The sequence below is a fragment of the Lepisosteus platostomus genome, chromosome 11, assembly GCF_059453375.1.
Source record: "Lepisosteus platostomus isolate fLepPlt1 chromosome 11, fLepPlt1.hap1, whole genome shotgun sequence".
NCBI lineage: Eukaryota > Metazoa > Chordata > Actinopteri > Semionotiformes > Lepisosteidae > Lepisosteus > Lepisosteus platostomus.
Window position 1 is genome coordinate 7,062,392 of NC_142621.1, and position 22,839 is coordinate 7,085,230.

Genomic DNA, 22,839 nt, shown 5'->3' on the forward strand with positions numbered 1-22,839 from the left:
AGGGGACTCAGGATGTAGAAAGGCTGTTTTCAAAACATTCAGTGTTGACTTTGTTTGCCTGACAGGTGTGTTGTTCACAAAAAATGACAAAATGGAGAAAAATTAAATTTTCAAGGAAACTTAAAACCAACACCTTTCCTGCATTTCAAATGCATCCTAATGCACAACAAATGCATCAGAATATGTCTAGGTGCTGTTAAACCCTAACCCTAACCCTAGCTTGGGCACTTCTATAAAATTTTCAAAATCCTGGCCTGCTGAAAAAGTGCTACAAAAGTTAGCTAAATGAGTACAAATTGTTCAGAAACATTCACACTAGCAGTATTTCAGTACTTTAAAGGTATCTGCTTTCAATCTATTTTAATTCTGCATTATTTAGGTTTTTGCAACATGCTTCTGAAATGGTATGTTAAACGAGCATGATTTTTGCCGTTTACTGCTAAGGGTTACATTTACCACTAAAATTTGGATATACTTCCATTTAGTTTATATTAAACCACATAAAATAAGGGGATTCAGCATGTAGAAAGGCTGTTTTCAAAACATTCAGTGTTGACTTTGTTTGCCTGACAGGTGTGTTGTTCACAAGAAATAACAAAATGGGGAAAAATTAAATTTTCAAGGAAACTTAAAACCAACACCTTTCCTGCATTTCAAATGCATCCTAATGCACAACAAATGCATCAGAATATGTCTAGGTGCTGTCAAACCCTAACCCTAACCCTAGCTCGGGCACTTCTAGAAGAAATTTCAAAATCCTGGCCTGCTGAAAAAGTGCTACAAAAGTTAACTAAATGAGTAAAAATTGTTCAGAAACATTCACACTAGCAGTATTTCAGTACTTTAAATGTATCTGGTTTCAATCTATTTTAATTCTGCATTATCTAGGTTTTTGCAACCTGCTGGTGAAATAGTATATTAAATGAGCATGATTTTTGCCATTTACAGTTTAGGATTACATTTACCGCTAAAGTTTGGATATACTTCCATTTAGTTTGGTTTAGACCACATAAAATAAGGGGATTCAGCATGTAGAAAGGCTGTTTTCAAAACATTCAGTGTTGACTGTGTTTGCCTGACAGGTGTGTTGTTCACAAAATATGACAAAATGGGGAAAAATTAAATTTTCAAGGAAACTTAAAACCAACACCTTTCCTGCATTTCAAATGCATCCTAATGCACAACAAATGCATCAGAATATGTCTAGGTGCTGTCAAACCCTAACCCTAACCCTAGCTCGGGCACTTCTATAAAATTTTCAAAATCCTGGCCTGCAGAAAAAGTGCTACAAAAGTTAGCTAAATGAGTACAAATTGTTCAGAAACATTCACAGTAGCAGTATTTCAGTACTTTAAAGGTATCTGCTTTCAATCTATTTTAATTCTGCATTATTTAGGTTTTTGCAACCTGCTGCTGAAATGGTATGTTAAAAGAGCATGATTTTTGCCGTTTACTGCTAAGGGTTACATTTACCACTAAAGTTTGGATATACTTCCATTTAGTTTATATTAAACCACATACAATAAGGGGATTCAGGATGTAGAAAGGCTGTTTTCAAAACATTCAGTGTTGACTTTGTTTGCCTGACAGGTGTGTTGTTCACAAAATATGACAAAATGGGGAAAAATTAAATTTTCAAGGAAACTTAAAACCAACCCCTTTCCTGCATTTCAAATGCATCCTAATGCACAACAAATGCATCAGAATATGTCTAGGTGCTGTCAAACCCTAACCCTAACCCTAGCTCGGGCACTTCTAGAAAATTTTCAAAATCCTGGCCTGCTGAAAAAGTGCTACAAAAGTTAGCTAAATGAGTACAAATTGTTCAGAAACATTCACACTAGCAGTATTTCAGTACTTTAAAGGTATCTGCTTTCAATCTATTTTATTCTGCATTATTTAGCTTTTTGCAACCTGCTGCTGAAATGGTATGTTAAACGAGCATGATTTTTGCCGTTTACTGCTAAGGGTTACATTTACCACTAAAGTTTGGATATATTTCCATTTAGTTTATATTAAACCACATAAAATAAGGGGATTCAGGATGTAGAAAGGCTGTTTTCAAAACATTCAGTGTTGACTTTGTTTGCCTGGCAGGTGTGGGGCTCACAAAAAATGACAAAATGGGGGAAAATTAAATTTTCAAGAAAACTTAAAACCAACACCTTTCCTGCATTTCAAATGCATCCAAATGCACAACAAATGCATCAGAATATGTCTAGGTGCTGTCAAACCCTAACCCTAACCCTAGCTCGGGCACTTCTAGAAGAAATTTCAAAATCCTGGCCTGCTGAAAAAGTGCTACCAAACTGAACTAAATGAGTAAAAATTGTTCAGAAACATTCACACTAGCAGTATTTCAGTACTTTAAATGTATCTGCTTTCAATCTATTTTAATTCTGCATTATCTAGGTTTTTGCAACTTGCTGGTGAAATAGTATATTAAATGAGCATGATTTTTGACGTTTACAGCTTAGGATGACATTTACCACAAAAGTTTGGATATACTTTCCATTTAGTTTGTTTTAAACCACATAAAAAAAGAGGATTCAGCATGTAGAAAGGCTGTTTTCAAAACATTCAGTGTTGATGGTGTTTGCCTGGCAGGTGTGTTGTTCACAAAAAATGACAAAATGGGGAAAAATTAAATTTTCAAGGAAACTTAAAACCAACACCTTTCCTGCATTTCAAATGCGTCCTAATGCACAACAAATGCATCAGAATATGTCTAGGTGCTGTCAAACCCTAACCCTAACCCTAATTCGGGCACTTCTAGAAGAAATTTCAAAATCCTGGCCTGCTGAAAAAGTGCTACAAAAGTTATCTAAATGAGTACAAATTGTTCAGAAACATTCACACTAGCAGTATTTCAGTACTTTAAATGTATCTGGTTTCAATCTATTTTAATTCCGCATTATCTAGGTTTTTGAGACTTGCTGGTGAAAGAGTATATTAAATGAGCATGATTTTTGCCGTTTACAGCTTAGGATTTCATTTACCACAAAAGTTTGGATATACTTTCCATTTAGTTTGTTTTAAACCACATTAAAAAAGAGGATTCAGCATGTAGAAAGGCTGTTTTCAAAACATTCAGTGTTGATGGTGTTTGCCTGGCAGGTGTGTTGTTCACAAAAAATGACAAAATGGGGAAAAATTAAATTTTCAAGGAAACTTAAAACCAACACCTTTCCTGCATTTCAAATGCGTCCTAATGCACAACAAATGCATCAGAATATGTCTAGGTGCTGTCAAACCCTAACCCTAACCCTAATTCGGGCACTTCTAGAAGAAATTTCAAAATCCTGGCCTGCTGAAAAAGTGCTACAAAAGTTATCTAAATGAGTACAAATTGTTCAGAAACATTCACACTAGCAGTATTTCAGTACTTTAAATGTATCTGGTTTCAATCTATTTTAATTCCGCATTATCTAGGTTTTTGAGACTTGCTGGTGAAAGAGTATATTAAATGAGCATGATTTTTGCCGTGTACAGCTTAGGATTTCATTTACAACTACAGTTTGGATATACTTTCCATTTAGTTTGTTTTAAACCACATAAAAAAAGAGGATTCAGCATGTAGAAAGGCTGTTTTCAAAACATTCAGTGTTGATGGTGTTTGCCTGGTAGGTGTGTTGTTCACAAAAAATGACAAAATGGGGAAAAATTAAATTTTCAAGGAAACTTAAAACCAACACCTTTCCTGCATTTCAAATGCGTCCTAATGCACAACAAATGCATCAGAATATGTCTAGGTGCTGTCAAACCCTAACCCTAACCCTAGCTCGGGCACTTCTAGAAAGTTTTCAAAATCCTGGCCTGCTGAAAAAGTGCTACAAAAGTTAGCTAAATGAGTACAAATTGTTCAGAAACATTCACACTAGCAGTATTTCAGTACTTTAAAGGTATCTGCTTTCAATCTATTTTAATTCTGCATTATTTAGGTTTTTGCAACCTGCTGCTGAAATGGTATGTTAAACGAGCATGATTTTTGCCGTTTACTGCTAAGTGTTACATTTACCACTAAAGTTTGGATATACTTCCATTTAGTTTATTTTAAAACACATAAAATAAGGGGATTCAGGATGTAGAAAGGCTGTTTTCAAAACATTCAGTGTTGATGGTGTTTTCCTGGCAGGTGTGTTGTTCACGAAAAATGACAAAATGGGGTAAAATTAAATTTTCAAGGAAACTTAAAACCAACACCTTTCCTGCATTTCAAATGCATCCTAATGCACAACAAATGCATCAGAATATGTCTAGGTGCTGTCAAACCCTAACCCTAACCCTAGCTCAGGCACTTCTAGAAGAAATTTCAAAATCCTGGCCTGCTGAAAAAGTGCTACAAAAGTTAGCTAAATGAGTACAAATTGTTCAGAAACATTCACACTAGCAGTATTTGAGTACTTTAAAGGTATCTGCTTTCAATCTATTTTAATTCTGCATTATTTAGGTTTTTGCAACCTGCTGCTGAAATGGTATATTAAATGAGCATGATTTTTGACGTTTACAGCTTAGGATTACATTTACCACTAAAGTTTGGATATACTTTCAGTTTAGTTCGTTTTAAACCACATAAAAAAGAGGTTTCAGCATGTAGAAAGGCTGTTTTCAAAACATTCAGTGTTGATGGTGTTTGCCTGGCAGGTGTGGGGCTCACAAAAAATGACAAAATGGGGAAAATTTAAATTTTCAAGGAAACTTAAAACCAACACCTTTCCTGCATTTCAAATGCATCCTAATGCACAACAAATGCATCAGAATATGTCTAGGTGCTGTCAAACCCTAACCCTAACCCTAGCTCAGGCACTTCTAGAAGAAATTTCAAAATCCTGGCCTGCTGAAAAAGTGCTACAAAAGTTAGCTAAATGAGTACAAATTGTTCAGAAACATTCACACTAGCAGTATTTGAGTACTTTAAAGGTATCTGCTTTCAATCTATTTTAATTCTGCATTATTTAGGTTTTTGCAACCTGCTGCTGAAATGGTATATTAAATGAGCATGATTTTTGACGTTTACAGCTTAGGATTACATTTACCACTAAAGTTTGGATATACTTTCAGTTTAGTTCGTTTTAAACCACATAAAAAAGAGGTTTCAGCATGTAGAAAGGCTGTTTTCAAAACATTCAGTGTTGATGGTGTTTGCCTGGCAGGTGTGGGGCTCACAAAAAATGACAAAATGGGGAAAATTTAAATTTTCAAGGAAACTTAAAACCAACACCTTTCCTGGATTTCAAATGCATCCTAATGCACAACAAATGCATCAGAATATGTCTAGGTGCTGTCAAACCCTAACCCTAACCCTAGCTCGGTCACTTCTAGAAAATTTTCAAAATCCTGGCCTGCTGAAAAAGTGCTACAAAAGTTAGCTAAATGAGCACAAATTGTTCAGAAACATTCACACTAGCAGTATATCAGTACTTTAAAGGTATCTGCTTTCAATCTATTTTAATTCTGCATTATTTAGGTTTTTGCAACCTGCTGCTGAAATGGTATGTTAAACGAGCATGATTTTTGCCGTTTACTGCTAAGGGTTACATTTACCACTAAAGTTTGGATATATTTCCATTTAGTTTATATTAAACCACATAAAATAAGGGGATTCAGCATGTAGAAAGGCTGTTTTCAAAACATTCAGTGTTGACTTTGTTTGCCTGACAGGTGTGTTGTTCACAAAAAATGACAAAATGGGGAAAAATTAAATTTTCAAGGAAACTTAAAACCAACACCTTTCCTGCATTTCAAATGCATCCTAATGCACAACAAATGCATCAGAATATGTCTAGGTGCTGTCAAACCCTAACCCTAACCCTAGCTCGGGCACTTCTAGAAAATTTTCAAAATCCTGACCTGCTGAAAAAGTGCTACAAAAGTTAGCTAAATGAGTACAAATTGTTCAGAAACATTCACACTAGCAGTATTTCAGTACTTTAAAGGTATCTGCTTTCAATCTATTTTATTCTGCATTATTTAGGTTTTTGCAACCTGCTGCTGAAATGGTATGTTAAACGAGCATGATTTTTGCCGTTTACTGCTAAGGGTTACATTTACCACAAAAGTTTGGATATACTTTCCATTTAGTTTGTTTTAAACCACAGAGAAAAAGAGGATTCAGCATGTAGAAAGGCTGTTTTCAAAACATTCAGTGTTGATGGTGTTTGCCTGGCAGGTGTGGGGCTCACAAAAAATGACAAAATGGGGAAAAATTAAATTTTCAAGAAAACTTAAAACCAACACCTTTCCTGCATTTCAAATGCATCCAAATGCACAACAAATGCATCAGAATATCTCTAGGTGCTGTCAAACCCTAACCCTAACCCTAGCTCGGGCACTTCTATAAGAAATTTCAAAATCCTGGCCTGCTGAAAAAGTGCTACCAAACTGAACTAAATGAGTAAAAATTGTTCAGAAACATTCACACTAGCAGTATTTCAGTACTTTAAATGTATCTGCTTTCAATCTATTTTAATTCTGTATTATCTAGGTTTTTGCAACTTGCTGGTGAAATAGTATGTTAAACGAGCATGATTTTTGCCGTTTACTGCTAAGGGTTACATTTACCACTAAAGTTTGGATATACTTTCCATTTAGTTTGTTTTAAACCACATAAAAAAAGAGGATTCAGCATGTAGAAAGGCTGTTTTCAAAACATTCAGTGTTGATGGTGTTTGCCTGGCAGGTGTGTTGTTCACAAAAAATGACAAAACGGGGAAAAATTAAATTTTCAAGGAAACTTAAAACCAACACCTTTCCTGCATTTCAAATGCATCCTAATGCACAACAAATGCATCAGAATATGTCTAGGTGCTGTCAAACCCTAACCCTAACCCTAGCTCAGGCACTTCTAGAAGAAATTTCAAAATCCTGGCCTGCTGAAAAAGTGCTACAAAAGTTAGCTAAATGAGTACAAATTGTTCAGAAACATTCACACTAGCAGTATTTGAGTACTTTAAAGGTATCTGCTTTCAATCTATTTTAATTCTGCATTATTTAGGTTTTTGCAACCTGCTGCTGAAATGGTATATTAAATGAGCATGATTTTTGACGTTTACAGTTTAGGATTACATTTACCACTAAAGTTTGGATATACTTTCCATTTAGTTTGTTTTAAACCACATAAAAAAAGAGGATTCAGCATGTAGAAAGGCTGTTTTCAAAACATTCAGTGTTGATGGTGTTTGCCTGGCAGGTGTGTTGTTCACAAAAAATGACAAAATGGGGAAAAATTAAATTTTCAAGGAAACTTAAAACCAACACCTTTCCTGCATTTCAAATGCGTCCTAATGCACAACAAATGCATCAGAATATGTCTAGGTGCTGTCAAACCCTAACCCTAACCCTAATTCGGGCACTTCTAGAAGAAATTTCAAAATCCTGGCCTGCTGAAAAAGTGCTACAAAAGTTATCTAAATGAGTACAAATTGTTCAGAAACATTCACACTAGCAGTATTTCAGTACTTTAAATGTATCTGGTTTCAATCTATTTTAATTCCGCATTATCTAGGTTTTTGAGACTTGCTGGTGAAAGAGTATATTAAATGAGCATGATTTTTGCCGTTTACAGCTTAGGATTTCATTTACAACTAAAGTTTGGATATACTTTCCATTTAGTTTGTTTTAAACCACATAAAAAAAGAGGATTCAGCATGTAGAAAGGCTGTTTTCAAAACATTCAGTGTTGATGGTGTTTGCCTGGCAGGTGTGTTGTTCACAAAAAATGACAAAATGGGGAAAAATTAAATTTTCAAGGAAACTTAAAACCAACACCTTTCCTGCATTTCAAATGCGTCCTAATGCACAACAAATGCATCAGAATATGTCTAGGTGCTGTCAAACCCTAACCCTAACCCTAGCTCGGGCACTTCTAGAAGAAATTTCAAAATCCTGGCCTGCTGAAAAAGTGCTACAAAAGTTAGCTAAGTGAGTACAAATTGTTCAGAAACATTCACACTAGCAGTATTTCAGTACTTTAAAGGTATCTGCTTTCAATCTATTTTAATTCTGCATTATTTAGGTTTTTGCAACCTGCTGCTGAAATGGTATGTTAAACGAGCATGATTTTTGCCGTTTACTGCTAAGGGTTACATTTACCACTAAAGTTTGGATATACTTCCATTTAGTTTATTTTAAACCACATAAAATAAGGGGATTCAGGATGTAGAAAGGCTGTTTTCAAAACATTCAGTGTTGACTTTGTTTGCCTGACAGGTGTGTTGTTCACAAAAAATGACAAAATGGGGAAAAATTAAATTTTCAAGGAAACTTAAAACCAACACCTTTCCTGCATTTCAAATGCATCCTAATGCACAACAAATGCATCAGAATATGTCTAGGTGCTGTCAAACCCTAACCCTAACCCTAGCTCAGGCACTTCTAGAAGAAATTTCAAAATCCTGGCCTGCTGAAAAAGTGCTACAAAAGTTAGCTAAATGAGTACAAATTGTTCAGAAACATTCACACTAGCAGTATTTGAGTACTTTAAAGGTATCTGCTTTCAATCTATTTTAATTCTGCATTATTTAGGTTTTTGCAACCTGCTGCTGAAATGGTATATTAAATGAGCATGATTTTTGACGTTTACAGCTTAGGATTTCATTTACCACTAAAGTTTGGATATACTTTCCATTTAGTTCGTTTTAAACCACATAAAAAAAGAGGTTTCAGCATGTAGAAAGGCTGTTTTCAAAACATTCAGTGTTGATGGTGTTTGCCTGGCAGGTGTGGGGCTCACAAAAAATGACAAAATGGGGAAAATTTAAATTTTCAAGGAAACTTAAAACCAACACCTTTCCTGGATTTCAAATGCATCCTAATGCACAACAAATGCATCAGAATATGTCTAGGTGCTGTCAAACCCTAACCCTAACCCTAGCTCGGGCACTTCTAGAACAAATTTCAAAATCCTGGCCTGCTGAAAAAGTGCTACTTTTCTAGTCTCTTTGGGTAAAAAGCAAGTAAACAGATATTAAGGTTATTTTTGTACTATAGATTTAGAGTGAAATTATAGAAAACAGCTAAATTAACTTTGGCAATGATACATTTAAAGGCATTATAATATTTTAGTAGCAAAACAAAAAAAGTAGATTACCTTGTCTTATAACATTACCTTGTATTCTGTTATTGCTTTAATAAGTTATTTTTATTACATTATTATATACATTATAAGCCACACTGTATCTAAAAATATCCCACAGCCCATGACCAAATAGAACTTTCTGCTCCTTGTAGTAAATCCTCAAATTGTCAGCTGCGTCAATAAATCAGATTTCTCAAGCCATTAATTATATCCAGTACTTAATCTGTAATAAATGTCTACCCAACTGTGCTCTAAAAATCCTTTTAGGTCCATTGTGATGTATTCTACTTCAGTAACAAAATGAAATACACATCCAGACATCCCTTGTTCAACAGTAAGGGCAGGATCTTAACAGTGCTTTAGCTTCAGCTGTAATGGGATTATAAAATTGGCGTCAGCTGTTTTAGTTGCATAAAATAAATTGCACATTTAAGCGATTGCTGTCACAAAGCGTCCCAGAGTCGCTCTTGGACTTGCAGGTATGCAGGCTTCTGGGAGTCCGTCTTCCAAAGCTGAGACCAGATTGGCAGGGACGTCTGGCCTATATGGGGGGGCAAGAACTGGAGGCAGGTGTAGGGGATAAGCACTAAACAAGGATGGGCTGGAGCGTCCTTAAGATGAGGGGTTTACGATCGTGACAATTGCAGGTTGCACAATTATCAAAACATGGGATTTTTGTACCCACTAGATATATTCTCATTTAAAACACAGAGTGTTTCAAACATACAGTATATATTGTATACAGTACTGGATATACTATATATCAGAGTACATTTATTATTATGAAATTATTATTTCAATACCTCCGATGAATGTCATGCAATGTTTTCATGTTAAATTCACATCCATTTACCATTGAATGAAATGCAAATCAAAATGCATGTACTGTATCCTTCCTAAAATCACATTTGTGAAACACTAAGGCATAATATAAAACAAATAAGGAAGAGGTTGCTACAAATTATCAGATAGTATCAAAATAATTAATACGTGCTCCTTTCGATTTTTTTAGGAAGTTTGTATATTACTTGATAATTAAATGCAAAAATAATGCTACAGTTTGTGCAAGATAAAAATATTCTTATGAATTCCTTCTCCATAGAGCTCCTTGCAGTATTGTGATTACAGTACATGCTCCTTTAATTCAATTTACAGTAGGTGTGTTTTTAAAAGAACATTTCATAGAGATGAGATAATCATTTTCATAAAAAGTTTGATAATTTCCATAATACGATTCTGTAGCCAATTTAAATAAAAAATCTTCAGTTCTTGATACCAGGATTATTTTGTTTTTTGTGATTTTAATTATCACTTAAGTTAGCACAGGTAGTAAATCTTACACCTAAGTTACAAAAAAGGACTACTGCAGGCCCTCTTTCAACTTTTATCTCTATTTAATTTATCCCAAAAGGGACAGTTTGTAATGGATCAGCATATTCTTTTTGGTTCGATGCATATTTCTTAGTACAGTTTTTGCAAAGTTTTTGTATTGTGAAATTTGACTCTGTGCAGTTATTAATCATTTTAATGGTGGAGTGTTGGTATTTAAATGCAATTAGCAGTTTAGGTTGGAGGTGCTTATGCAAAATTGTTATTCCTGCTGGATGTAATTAATCTGCTTCTGTCAAACTGTATGCCAAATTAGTTTAATGGATTATGTTCAATATACAGTATAAAAGTATAATACTTTCAAACAGTTAACACATCAAGATTGTTCTATGAACATAAGCATATACTGTATAGTATATAGATTAAATACAATCTAAACTATATTAATTGGCATAGGCATGCATAATTTCTATGACCTTTTCACAATCTTCAAAACAAAATCATCTAAAATGACTACTTCACTTGTATTTAGTCAAGACAAAGAACTACAGAATCCTGTAGTTTCCTTATTAGGGCTCATCAGTGTTGTATAGCTTGACTGGTAAAATAAGCTTAAGATCCTTAAAGAAACACTCATCTATTCTATTGAAAGCAAACAAATACTGTAATATGCAAATTTGCTATTATATTTGCCATAACCTTTTCATAGAATTATAAACATATACTGTACACACTGATCACCAAAATATTCTTTTGACAGACTACCTTTGTTTTGCATAATATCACACTGATATTGACATGAAATACTACGACTGTGTTGTACTAGAAATGAGAAATAATAACTCATACATCACAAAAAAATAGATCTCATAAGCTGGCATACTATATGCCCTCAGTGCTCCAAAACAAGTGCTCTGACTTTCAAGTCACAGAAAGGTCAATATTGTCACATCTAATAGGAGAATTTTCATTTAAGGCAGGAGATGCTGACTTTCCACAAGCTTACAGTGCTCTCAAGGGAAGATCAACCATACAGGTTAATTAGCTTCTGATATTGATGGAAGCAGGGCTCAAATGACCCCTCTGTTGATGTGCAAGGATAACCATTACTTACTGATGTCTCTGAAACAGGCAGCTTCGATGTTGCTTGGGGCATTAATAATCAGTCAATTGGCTGAATAGTATATGCAGAGAAAGTAAAACATTGAGGCCTAATTTAAATAAATAAAAGTTAATAAAGTATTGAATATTCTGTTTGCACTATTTTGGATGTATCCAAAATACAGTAAGACAACTGATTTAATAAAAAGTGTATTTTAATAAGATACAACAATAAATTATACTATATAAATTATACTATAAAGTGTTAACTGGGTACTGGTTGTAAAATTGTGAGGCTGGAAATATTTAATGGCAGAATTTGTCAGTTTGTTTCCTTATTCAGAGGAAATAGGGGAAAGAATGAATTTTCAAGTTTACCAAGCGGCACACTGAACTTGAGATAATGAAGAGCTGGTGTCAATGGCCTGTAAAACTCTCTTAAAACATAAAACTATTATTCAAATCCTTTCTGTTATTTTGTCTTTTATATGCATGTGCTTCTAGCCACTTTGCTCTGCCTTCCATAATTCAAGGTAATTGGAAATAATAATTAGACCAAAGAATGAGAGTCCGCACCGTCTGTCATGGAAAATAACCCCATCCCTCTATCGAATCCCTTCTGAAAGCTCAAAATTGCTCATAAATTGGACAATGAAGTCAAGTTCAGAAAAGAAAAACAGATGTAAAAAATTCTGTTTGTGCATTGGATTCTAATGTTGCCGAAGGCTATCAATGTTTTGGAGAATGTGAAGACTTGTAAGCTGCTGACTGCAGCAGGTAATTCCAGGCTAATATGCTGTTGAATTCATAACTATTTTCCATAGCCAAACATAGCACAATCATAAATGAAGGCAATTTTGTTTAAAAGGGTTTCGTCTGTGTGCGGGATTTTACAGATTGCGAAATATTTCATTGCCATGCTTTAAGGAAGTAAAAAATATAATTAGAACTATTTGTATTTTATTTTACTAGGAATCAAAACCAAATTCTGGTTATTATTGAAATATTTCAACCATATTCCCTACAAAATGGATAGGTTTATCTATACCTTAAAAGTTTCACATTCAAAATTCCTAAAAACATCCCATTTGTTATTGAATTGTTGATAACTTTTAAATAATTATTATATTTTTTTTCCATTCCCCCAAAAATCCATTCCATTGGGTTTCATGGCATGAGATTGTGTGCCCTTATTTTTACAACAAAGAAAAGGATTTTACTGCAACATCACTTGCCAGATTATTCCTAATAAGCAGTTGATTTATCCAAGGGTTTACAGTTACATTGCCAAATATTTTTTTTCCTCGCAATATGTGGTTGAAGATGCCAGGGTGAATTGTGATTGTAGCAGTTTTGTCAAATTTGCTGGAAATCACTCTAAACTAACTGCTGTTACTTGGTATTATCTTTATTAGAATGATCCCATACTGCACATGGGTTCACTGAGCACTGTAATAGCTTGAGCCACCAGTGTCCTGGAAAGCAATTCTGCTTCTTCCTGCCAAGCTTAGCACAGGGGAATAAGAGAGTGAACTATATTAAGATTATTGGTTTTGCATACTGCAATTTGTATGTATATTTTTTCTAAAGAGATGGCTAACACAAATGGTTTTGACCTCCTAATTGGAGAAATGTGGTGAAAATGAACCCCTGAGAAATGTACATATTAATGTGCTGACATTCTGTCCATTTAATATACTGTATAATTGAATTGTAAGGTTACACTTAGCAAGCTGGCTAGCTCTAATGCTCTTTCCGTGGCTTTTTCAAAAATAAAATTGAGAAAAGGCAATTTTGCAAGGCTGGATTACATTGATTATTGTTTTGTTTATTCTCATGGTACTGTATCCCCTGTGACAATTCTGTCAGCCTCCTTGCTGGAATATGGAAAAGCTCACTGCAGTTCTTTTGTATCCTCAGATGAATACAAGAGTTTTCTGAAGAGACTCCCAGCTGATCGCTTTTTAAACACATCGGTGATACTGCAGTACTGGACTGCAGATTCCAGCCTGCAGCACCGCTACGGACAGCTGGATGCAAGCACCAAGCAACTACTGGGGAAAGCCCAAAGGATTGTACGAAAGCTCTTTACTCTTAGCAAACGCTGCCCAAAACAACCAAAGATTAGCCTCCCTAGGGAAAGGTAAGACACACTTAACATCCTTAAATGATCCACATCAATCAGCAGCTTGTAATTAGAAAGTTAATCACCACAGGAGGCAGAAACAGTGAAAATAACAACAGGGTGACTTCAGATTAAAAGGTGTCTTACTGCTTACAGAATTTAATTACTGTTAAGTCAAACTTTTCCAGCGTGTCACTTCAATCAGAAGGAAGAAGATCCTGAACATCCGATAAATCTTGGGCAACGCCTAACGCTCCAAAATGGTTTCACAGTATGAAATAGCTGTCAAGCATGAATCTCCTTTTAAAGGTCTACAACGCAAACTAAAATTATCCCCTAAAATATGTTCAAATGACCCCAAACGGGAGAAGTCGAAACATCATAATGCATACTCAATAATTGATTCAGGGCTGCTGGATCTGAATAAAACAGTAAAACAACGGGTACTGTATGTAAGATTCACTCTCATGTTCAAAGTGCTGCTCCAGTCAGGGCTCAGGAAGGCAGCTTCAAGTGTTTTGGTAATAAATCAGAGGCATTTCAGATATCCACGGCGTGTGTTTTTCTACTACAGCTTTAAAGATACAAAATGCTGGCTGTGTCCGTCCCCCCCCCCAGCACACAGCAGATTTTTGTTTTTATATTTTTAAATAACTGTCATTGAAGCCTGCCTACCCAGAGGTTTTATTACCCGGAATGTGAACTTTGGAACAGAACAAACAGAAGGAGAGGGGAAAGGCTTGTGTAAACAGTGGCTAATGGACTGATAATAACATCTTTCACTATTTTTATATAAACTGCCCAAGGTTAAAGCCGGCACTTTTTTAAAAATGAATCAGTATGTACCTGTACTTCTAAAACATAGCAGCCGCAGTTGTTTTCAATGACATCAGAACATCGTGTTGCACAGTGTTGCATATTTGCTTTCAGAAGTACACACCAATATTTAAATGACAGAGAAGGAAGAACTGGAGACAAGTGGGCAGAAGGTGATTATAACTGGACTGGAAGAGTCATCCTAAGATCTTGAGCCGTTGTCTGTTGAAGACAGGAGTTGGTAAGGGAGGGTGCAAGGGAAAGTAAGCGGATTCCTCTCAGAAAGGACTATCTTGGATAGTTGCTCCAGCTACCAAGTAATCAAGAGCTTGGGAAGACTGACTGGTCGGTTCTTACAATTCAACAGTCCCCTGAGATTACCAACAAGATTTGAACTTTTTTCTGATCATTGGACATTCCGTGCCTTCTGTTTCTAAGAATTATGTAGGTTTTATCTATGGAAAGTAATTTTCCTCCTGCTTAAATAGGAATGTTGTTCTTTTCATGCAATCACAGCTTTGAGACATTTTACTGCCAAAAAAAGAACATTACAGTAGACCATTCTTTCTTTGTAATTGGAGTCTTCTTCTGTCATCCCACTCATAAATTGCATAATGAATGAATGTAATTCATTCACATTGTTAGAAAAAAAACTGTTTTCTATGAATTATAAAAGAGGGAGAAAGTGAGATAATAAAATGAAGACACGTGTGCTTTAGGTTCAATAAATTCAATATCGGACCGCACAATGTGTTGTTGTTTTTTAATAATACAAACAGCTGCAAGTGTTTTTTTTCTTCTTTTTGTAGTTTGTGGTGTCTGGTAAAGAAAACAGCAATTTGACTTCCCATTCTTGTTACAGTTGTAAATCCATTCATTATGTATATACAACTCTGAATATTTAATGGGCATACCAACAGAAAACAAATTAAGAGTTCCAGGTCACAAACAGAAAAAATACCACCTTTTCCCAGCCATTTTCACCTCTTTAAATGCTACAAAGCAAGCAGCCCCCTCCAAATGCCAGTTAGATTCTTTCAGTAGATCATTTTGACCCTTGAGTGGAATCTAGCTATGTTTCACTACCTAACTACCTATCACTACCAATGCTCTCCTTAGTTCAGTTTTATTGCACAACTGTCCGAAAGATGTTTCTTCAGGCAACTAATTTGTCCTATAAAACTTTTGACAGAATTATTAAGGTGCTCATTGCTGAAACACGTACAACTGTGAAGTGTATTGATTTAAAAAACCCTGATAAAGCATCTTGCTGGAACAGTAAACAGTGAATAAACTAATGTAGGCAGGCAATGTTTATTATGGGAGTCCAATCTCAGCAGAATATTACTCACTAAAAATGTAATAACCGTATGGAAAGAAAATAAAATTTGGTAACTGTGTGTGACTGCATGAAATAATCTAAACTATTAACTTCACATGCCAGAAAAAATGTTGAATTTGACATTTCCTATATAGGATGTGCTTATTTCATAATGTGCATGATTTCATTTTTGCCTTTCATTTATAATTCATACACCCCAAATTTCATTTATTTCCTCTCAAGAATATTTAACATTAGAAAAATAGTATAGGCTTTGACCTGTTTTTTTCTCTCCCTTTTTTTTTTACAGGCCCATAAGCTTTTGGTTGAATCGTGCCCAGTCTGTCCTGTACTGCACTGAGCACAGTGCTCCAGGAACCTTTTCTGAAGAAGCACACAGTTGTACATGTGCCTTTGAGCACTTGGTCTGCCAGGGGACCGTTCCCTGCTTAGTGGCAGAAGGAGCAGCTTGTGCCTCCTGCGCGCCTGACAACATCACTCGCTGCAACAGCTGCCACCCCGGCTATGTGCTGCATCAGGGTACCTGCAGACCAGCTGTCGCAGGTTCTCTGGATCACTATGTCAATTTCGACACAGATGTGCCAGATGCAGAAGCGAAGTATCTCCTGCAGCACCTGGACAGCAGGATGGAGATCCATGCCATCTATATCAGCAGCGATGTCCGTCTCGGCACCTGGTTCAACCCATCCTGGCGAAAGCGCATGCTGCTCACCCTGAAGAGCAACAAAAACAAGTCCAACCTGATCCACATACTCCTAGGTATTTCCTTTCAGATCTGCTCCACCCAGAACAGCACCCTGGAACCGGTGCCCGCTATCTACGTCAATCCCTTCGGAGGCAGTCATTCTGAAAGCTGGTTCATGCCGGTGAACCAACAGGATTTCCCAGACTGGGAAAGAACTAAACTGGATCCGTCACTTCAGTGTTACAACTGGACTTTATTAATGGGCAGCAAGTGGAAATCCTTTTTCGAAACTGTTCATATTTATCTGCGGAGCCGCATAAGGTCTGATGACCCCAACAGCAATGAAACCATCTTCTACGAGCCCTTAGACCCTGATGACCGCTCGTCCAACCTGGGTTACATGAAGATAAACAGCTTCAGAGTTTTTGGGTATAGCATGCACTTTGACCCAGAAGGGATAAAAGACTTAATCCTGCAACTTGACTATCCCTACACTCAGGGATCTCAGGACTCGGCACTCCTTATGCTGTTGGAGATGCGAGACAGGATCAACAGACTCTCCCCACCAGGCCAGCAACGCCTGGACCTCTTTTCTTGCCTGTTGCGTCACAGGCTGAAGCTCTCGACCAGCGAGGTGGTTAGAATTCGAGACTCTCTACAGATGTTTAGCTCTAAGCTGCCCAATTCCTCTGACCCGGAACTGGGCCAGCTGTGCAGCTAGCCCCCATAACATCTTTTTGCTGTGGCCTGCAATTTTAAAACAAAAAAGGTCTCGTGTTTGTTTTGTGGCACATGTTAAATAGTTGCAAGGTGTGTGTATATTTACACAGAATAGACCATTGAGCATGCATGCTCTGTTTAATGGCAACCCATCATTGGGTTGATGGGTACAAGGAGTGTGATGGACTCAGTATTCAACAGAAAAGATCCTTAATGTCAGCACATGAGATGGGAGCTTATTTAGATATTTTTTTAAAGCACAGCTTTTTTCAGTAAACTCAGTGAAGTAGGTCAAACCATTTAGATAATATCTGTACAAAAGCAACGAACTATGTTCCAATCAGAAGTTCACCTACAAAAGGACTTCATTAAGTGTGGAAGAAAAAAAAAACTACAAAAAAAACATTTTCAGGCATTTATTTTTATGAGAGATTTCATTGCAGTGGATGTTATGATGAAGGAGAATAGAGAATTAATCCCAGGTCTGATTATTATATTATGAACCTTAAATGTCCCATGTGATACATATGTCTTTTAAAATTCTCTGCTTTCTTGCTTTCTCTACAGTGAATCTTCATGTATGAAGATATTGGTTGTTGTGTTTTTTTAAAGATCTCTTCAGTGAGGATCTTCTTTCTATCAGATAACCTTCTCAACTAAAAAGAGAGAGTTCTTTTGTTTGTTTTTTTTAGATATTTTTGTGTTGTTCAGGTATGTGCGGCGAACCGTAGAAGATAATGTGACTTTGAGCAGATGCTAGGAGCTCAACCATTTTTACAGCTCCTAGGAGACAGTGGTGATTACCTAGGCTAGACACATTTCACACTATCCTTCAGACCACAGAGTATGATTCACAAAACTCTTCATTGTAAATATCTTCTTGGAAATCTTAAATTATGTTTTGTTTTTAAAGGCTAATTATAGGATTTGAACAACTGCAAATGCCAAAAAACAATTAGTCTGAATAAAAGTCTAATGCCTTACTAATAGGAATCTTTGTCCTGGTAGTTAAGCACACTTAGTAGTCTGTTTAAATTTGTTATGTTCATTCTCATATACTAGAGAATTGAAGATATCACGTCAATATATTCTTTAAAAACAACACTTAATTAAAAAAGTACTAAGTGTTATCAATCTCATTACTCTGATAATGGATAACTCTTTCACTTTCACCTCTACAATAATAACAGAAGAACTGTTAAGAAGAAGCTATTTAGCACATCTAGCATGTTTGGTTGTAACTAGGTAATTAATCTGTATGTCACTCACATTTGTGATCACAAGAGCATACAAAACTTACTAAAATTTGAATTCCTAAAGAGAGTGGTATTTAAAGCTTGGGAATAGAGATATAGTTATTTCCCGAAGAATGAAATTGCTCGCTAGGACTATTCAGAAATAGGGTTCGGAGATTTACCCAGACAATTTCCTGTGAATTAAAATATCAAAAGCTTGACAGACAAAAGTTCTTACAAATGATTATTGTGGTTATGATCCTTACATTTTACACATATACTATAAGAACCTTTGAGAAGATAACTCTAAGTAATCCTCTTCTGACAAACTCCTTTCAATCCTAAAATGGGGGAAATATCTGTTTTTTTGCAATACAGCAACCAGCCATGTCTTCTTCAAATCATATACATACAACATACATAAAAATATGGTTGTGTGTTTTTAAGAGTTGTGAATCTCAATGTAATCAATGGAGTGGAACAGCAGTAATATTTATTTCAGCCAAAAATAAACAGCATTTCTACAATCGTTTGTTAACAGTATTTTAAACTTTTTTTAACCTTAAATGAAATACAAATGAAGTCTGGAATAGCTTTTATCTATTCCAGAAGTGTTCATAATATAAAGAAGCAAAATTCTCAAGGTGAAAAACTGTTTTCTTACAATTTCTGCAAAAGTATATGAAGAAATGCTCCAGACTTAATATTCACCATTGTCTGATATACTTTTCTCACTGTACAGCTATATTAGTGGGGAAGCTCCTGACTATATTCATGAGATGGGCATCATATCCAGTTTATAAATACAGGTTGTTTGTCTTAATGTCACTTATGAATCATTGCTTGCCCTTCAACTAATCATCACTGCGCTGAAGGACACCTAATCACTCACAGAATGCCTGTTAGGCTGAGTTATCTTGTCTATCTCATGAGAAATGAAGAAAAGATTTTTGAAAGATTTTTCTTTTTTTAATGATTTATGAAGTTTAAGGAATACCAGCAGTGAGAATGTATACTAATTACAAAATTATTGTCATAAGCTAAATACCTGTTTCTCATGTTTCTATATATTCACATTTGATTCTTTTTTATTCTAAAATATTTTAGACAGTCATTTTACAATTGCTTGTTTCATATATCTCCCCATAATGTCTGCCTGATCTGGAATGCTGTGTGAGCCTTCATTAAAACCACCCACATAACAGGGTCTGTACATTTATACACTCTGTAAAACATCCTGACTGGTGTGGGAATCTGGAGAAACTCATGTCTGAAAACTTTCTGACAACACCTTGCTCCAATGTACAATTTGCTGTAGTTCTTCAATCTCCAAATAAAAAAAGAGGCATAATTCACGTGCTCAGTGAAAACTCAAATATGTCCACTTTTCCCACACATTCGGGTACTCTCTGATTTATGTAGGGGTTACATTCCACACAAGCTTATATAAATAGAAATTTACAAAAAGTCAGAATGTATTAATAATCACGCTGACAACTGTTAATATGACAGTACAGTAACATGACTACAATATTAGTATAGTATGGTGAACAGCACTTGAGAATACTGTACTCTTGCAGAGTAATTGTACAGTGCTTTTTTGCAGCACTAACACATTTCACATGATTAGAATGTTTTTCAGTTGTATCCAAAAGGCTGCAAACACATCTGTAATTATTCCCGACAACGCACATGTAAGGGAACATAAGCACATGAGGCAATGTGACACAGGACTGAAGCCACATACAGCTTTTTACGTAAAGTTGGATTTACAGAAGCTGGATTTAAGAAAGGCTGGGAATACCTGTAGAGTCTCTTGTAACACCAAGTTTGGTAAACTTTCTGCTTCTTGATATAATTATACCAATGGGTTTCCATAGTAGGTAAAATCATATTAACCCTTGTTCTGAGCACACGTTGAGCACTATGACCCAGATATCATGAAAAGCGTGATACTAGCCTACTGTGATTAGCACATTAAGCCAGATCTCTCTCAGAATGTGTCGAAATGGCATCTCCTGCAGTTTCCTGGGTGCCTTCCGGCTTGCAGTGACTTAAGTAAGGGACATGACAGTTCTCCAGTTGGTAATAACTCTACTACAAGCTTTTTGCTGTCAAAAGATGAATGGCTGAATTGGTTGGCTGGTCAGAGGAGCGTGTCTGCCACTGAAGAGTCATTGTTACAAGCCAAGATCTAAAGAAACAATTGGCAATTACAAATTGAAGGCTGTATAAAATGAAACATAAAAAATAAGTGCAGAAAAAAAATTCACAACTATTGAAAGATGTAACAGGTGCAGAAGACAGTTATCATCACGAATGAAAAGAAAAACACTCCCACACGCCGCACTGTGAAAATCTCACTTTATTAATAAGAAATAACAAAAATAGAACATGTTCGATCTTAAGACCGTCATCAGAGCATTATTTAAGAACAGTAACAAAGTGAGATCTGCACAGCAGATGTGCAAAAGTTTTTTTTTTACCTCTGTAATTACTTTAAGAAAATCAGAAGCAAATTTGGCACTGAAGCAAAGAAACTGGAAAGTACATTGATAACCAGGATGAACTATTGTATGTCTGAAGACAATTGATATACACTTTTTAAGGAGATCCTAGCAATGTTTGTTGCTGGTAAGTTTAAAAGGATGCGTTTGGCACTCATTGTAGATGCTTGGCATCCTACATCTAATAATTATTTTACTGCTTTATCTCATTTTCCTATGAATGCAGTTCTCTATCAGATCAGATTATAAAATGTAAAATGATACTTTAGTATGCAGAACATTAGAGTGAATGGTTTTGCACTAGCAAAGTATGTATAAAGGATGTTTACCATTTCTTATACTGTATGTTACCACGGAAATTAATTCATACCTATTTTAATCATAGCTTGAGACCAATGATTCTGTCTTTTACATTGTTTCCAATTCTATGAAGAACCTTCCATGATTATTGGCTGCATTTACTGTATTTGCATATAGTTTTATCAGCTTTCATTATTTGTTTTCACATTGACAGCCGTTAGACAATTTTCAGAAGGACTCTTCAGATTGCAGTTAGAAGCACAGCATCATAAACATCAAAAACAGCAAAGAACATGCTCATTTTGTATACATTTCATATACACAGTAATATATACACCTGCAATATTCATTCCTGCATCGCCTTCAATGCAATATATATTTGTGAAGTCTCTTCTTCTGATTTTCTTTTCCATTGGATGATGCTTGGATATTGGAAGGCCTTTTGGGTATAAGTGATCAAAAGAAACACATTGCCTTTTTTCATTCTACAATTCTATTCCACAATTATAAGAGGCAGAACAGGAAAACTCCAAGGATTTTTAGAGGATATTTATTTCAAAGACTAGCTAGTAAATTTCCTGATAGAGATGTTAATCTGAACATTTGTTTTGAATCCTATCATTTTACAGAAAACCTCTTCTTCAGATCTAATAATATACAATATGTGACCCTGGATAGCAGTCAATAATATGTATGATTCTGAACATGTTGGAATAGTATTTGCCAAACTGTAGGAGGTATGAAAGTAGATGAAAAAATTTGCACTCTACAGATCTTTGAGAAAGAACTTTCAGTGTTGCAAATGAGAAAATATTCTTGGGATTTAAGGATAATATTTAGATTTTCAGATAAAAGTTTTCAACTTCCATCATGCCTTCCAATTATCAGTATAAATGAAAAAGTTGTAGCCTTTTATAGGCTGAGTTTCCTAGGACGCTGGCAACATTTTGCAGAGCCAAAGTGCTTTATGTGTATAGTCAGGAGTGTATATGTCAATAAGCAAGTATAATCCATCTTTAAATTCAGATAACACCTTGCTCCATATATACGAGATGGGATTTTTCTGTGTATGTATGTGTTATGTGTCTACATGAATACACACACTCGTTCTATTGGAGAGAAAAATAATCCAGTTTTTTAATATTTTCAGGTTCAGCCAACCAAGCTTTTTATTTCTGGAAACATTTTATCCAGATGTATATTCTTGGCAATGTTCTTATACTGAGAAATAAAAAGGATAATTTCACTGCTCATTTCTGTTTTGTCTAAAGCCATGTGCTGAAAGTCATATTTAATCCTGTTGTTGCCTTTTAAATTGACGGTTGTGTTTCGAAGCATGAAGAAAGGCTTCTTCTAGCTCAGATAAATAGCACAGCTTTCGGTAAAGAAATCATAGAAAAAAAAAGGCCAAACATTTTAGTCTTTGAAAAGAAAATCTCTAACCTGAAATAACAAAGTTGTCCACTCATTTCATAGTTTATACCACAAGCCTGCCGCTATTAGTTTCATAGCTTTTCTTTAAGAAAAGGTCATGCATCTACTTGCCTTCAAAGCAGAACTATTTTCACCAAGACCATAATGTGAACAATATTAAAGTAGAAAG

General features: G+C 35.4%; 1 protein-coding gene across 1 annotated transcript in view; it reads left to right on the forward strand.

Annotated features, from left to right (window-relative positions):
• Positions 1–22,489, forward strand: part of brinp2 (BMP/retinoic acid inducible neural specific 2) — a 265,854-nt gene extending 243,365 nt beyond the window's left edge. The window contains exons 7-8 of the mRNA XM_088598149.1: positions 13,427–13,649; positions 16,079–22,489. Coding sequence (XP_088454275.1) covers positions 13,427–13,649; positions 16,079–17,195 — 1,340 coding nt within the window. The 3' untranslated portion in view covers positions 17,196–22,489. The remainder of the gene's footprint in view (positions 1–13,426; positions 13,650–16,078) is intronic.
• Positions 22,490–22,839: the final 350 nt, after the last annotated feature.